General features: G+C 66.8%; 1 protein-coding gene across 1 annotated transcript in view; it reads right to left on the bottom strand.

Annotated features, from left to right (window-relative positions):
- MNEG_10255 (Protein DAMAGED DNA-BINDING 2) overlaps nt 1-1,980 on the bottom strand; it is a gene marked incomplete at both ends in the record, with an annotated part of 4,889 nt that overhangs the window by 1,904 nt on the left and 1,005 nt on the right. The window contains 4 exons of the mRNA XM_014041272.1: nt 833-958; nt 1,248-1,301; nt 1,553-1,627; nt 1,814-1,906. Coding sequence (XP_013896726.1) covers nt 833-958; nt 1,248-1,301; nt 1,553-1,627; nt 1,814-1,906 — 348 coding nt within the window. The remainder of the gene's footprint in view (nt 1-832; nt 959-1,247; nt 1,302-1,552; nt 1,628-1,813; nt 1,907-1,980) is intronic.

Genomic DNA, 1,980 nt, shown 5'->3' on the forward strand with positions numbered 1-1,980 from the left:
AGTATGAGGAGGCCCACGGCAGGAAGCGGATGGCGTTGAGGGGGCCGTTCCTGAAGATGTCGGTGTGCAGGGTGCGCTCGTGGACCTGGGAGGGTGGGAGTGTTTTGGGGGGGGGGGTTGTGCGTGCGTGCGTGTGTGTGTGTGTGTGTATGTGTGTGCAGGTGTGTAAACCCGTCTAACTTGTGTTCACGCTTCCTTGTTCGCGTGATTGTTTGTGTGTGTGCGTGTGTGTGTGTGCGTGTGTGTGTGTGTGTGTGTGTGTGCGCGCGCGCGCGCGGGCGTGCCGGTGTGTTTGCAAGCGCGTGTGCGTGTTTGCATGGGCAAGAGCCAGCCGTTGCTCGGATGCAGGCATGTATCTTTCAAAGGCAACTGAGCCAGGGAGGTCGCGGCGCTGCGACTCCAGGCGAGTGACCCCCTTGCCCTGCCTGCCAAGCTGCTCGCGCCGCTAGCCGGCCCCCGGCCAAACAACGCCCCTTTATCCACATATATTCCCGCCGGTTTGCGCGCCACACGACGCCGCAAAGTTCGAGACCGCACCTCTCTGCGCATGCACGCCCGGCAGCCGGGCTCGGGTGACACCACAAAACACCGCTCCCCTCACACACTCGGCCCCGCAAAAAACACACCAGGCGGGACGTCCTCCACCTCCCGTGCGCCAAACCCTCTGAGAAGAACTCGGCGTTGCCCAGCCCGCAACAGCAAGGCCCCCACCAACACAGCATCCCGCCGAACGCCCTCATCCCCGGGCCCTCAGTCGATTTCCAGCCCTCAGCCCCTCACTCCTGCCACCAGCCGCCAGGCGACAGCCGCCACTCAATCAATCGCCCCGCACCTCCTCAAAGTTCCAGATCCCCACCCCGCCCTTCTTGTCCCCCGCCACCACCAGCCTGTCGCTGTCTGGCGGGAAGGCCAGCGTCGTCACGCGCCGTGAGTGCAGCTTCAGGATCGCGCACTCGACCTGAAGGGGTGGGGGCGGCGGGCAGCACAGGGCCAGGCGGGGCGGGGCGAGGCGCAGCATTGCGGATGCCGCAGCCGGAGAGAGCAGCGGAGGAGCGTGGCAAGGTGCTGGGGCTGCAGATTTGAGATCGAAAGCGGCGCGCGTGCCTGTTCAAGCAGCATCCAGGAATTGCAGCATCGCCCGAAAAGTGTCGTAGGGCTGGGTACACGCGAGAGCAAGTATGTCCGCGCGCCATGCGCGCGTGTGGGTTCCGGGGGGCGCGGGGCAGCAGCACTGCAAAGGGCATCACCTGCCAGCGGCCGAACGAGCACGGCAGCTCGCGGCCGCTGAGGCGGCGGCCGGTCTGCACAGCGTCAGCAGGGAGGGGCGTGCGCAAGGTGTCATCGAGCCGGCGCTTGCAGGGTTCAGCGCATTGCCTCAAAACCCTTGGATGAATCGCCTGTCACGGAGCGACCGTGCAGCATGTGAACCCCTCATGACCAAGGGTCTTGTCCCAAGCGGTGGTGCAGCCCCGCCGTGGCTGCCCACTCAAGAGAAGTGGCAGCCAAGAAAGGGACGCTCCGCTCTACTCTGCTTCGAGGCGTGCGCCCCCACCGTTTCGCAGTCCAAGAGCAGGGCCGGGGCGGAGGGCGCGCCGCCGGTGGGCTTCTCCGCGCGGGTGTCAAAGCCCTGCAGGAGCACGGGGTACCGCGCGGCGGCAAGTGGCAGGGTGTGAAGGGGCCAGCGCCCTGCGCTGGCTGGGGCCGGCCGACTCGGTGTATGACGTACAGCGAGGGCGGGGGTGCTGCAAGCCGCGGCGCGGCTGGTGCGCAAGGGGTTGAGGCGTTTGGGTACCGGCAGGGTGGGTTGACTCACGGGGTCGACTCTGTGGGGGCACGTGGCTGTGGTGTGGCCGGGGGTCTTGCAGAGGAAGCAGGGCCGGTTGATGCAGTCCACGTAGACAGCACCCTGGAGGGCGAAGGGACGGGCGCGTTGGCGGGCGGGCGCAGCGAGCGTTTTTGGGAGGGGGGGGGGGAGGGTTT

The sequence above is a fragment of the Monoraphidium neglectum genome, assembly GCF_000611645.1.
Source record: "Monoraphidium neglectum strain SAG 48.87 unplaced genomic scaffold scaffold02243, whole genome shotgun sequence".
In the NCBI taxonomy this organism is placed as follows: Eukaryota; Viridiplantae; Chlorophyta; class Chlorophyceae; order Sphaeropleales; family Selenastraceae; genus Monoraphidium; species Monoraphidium neglectum.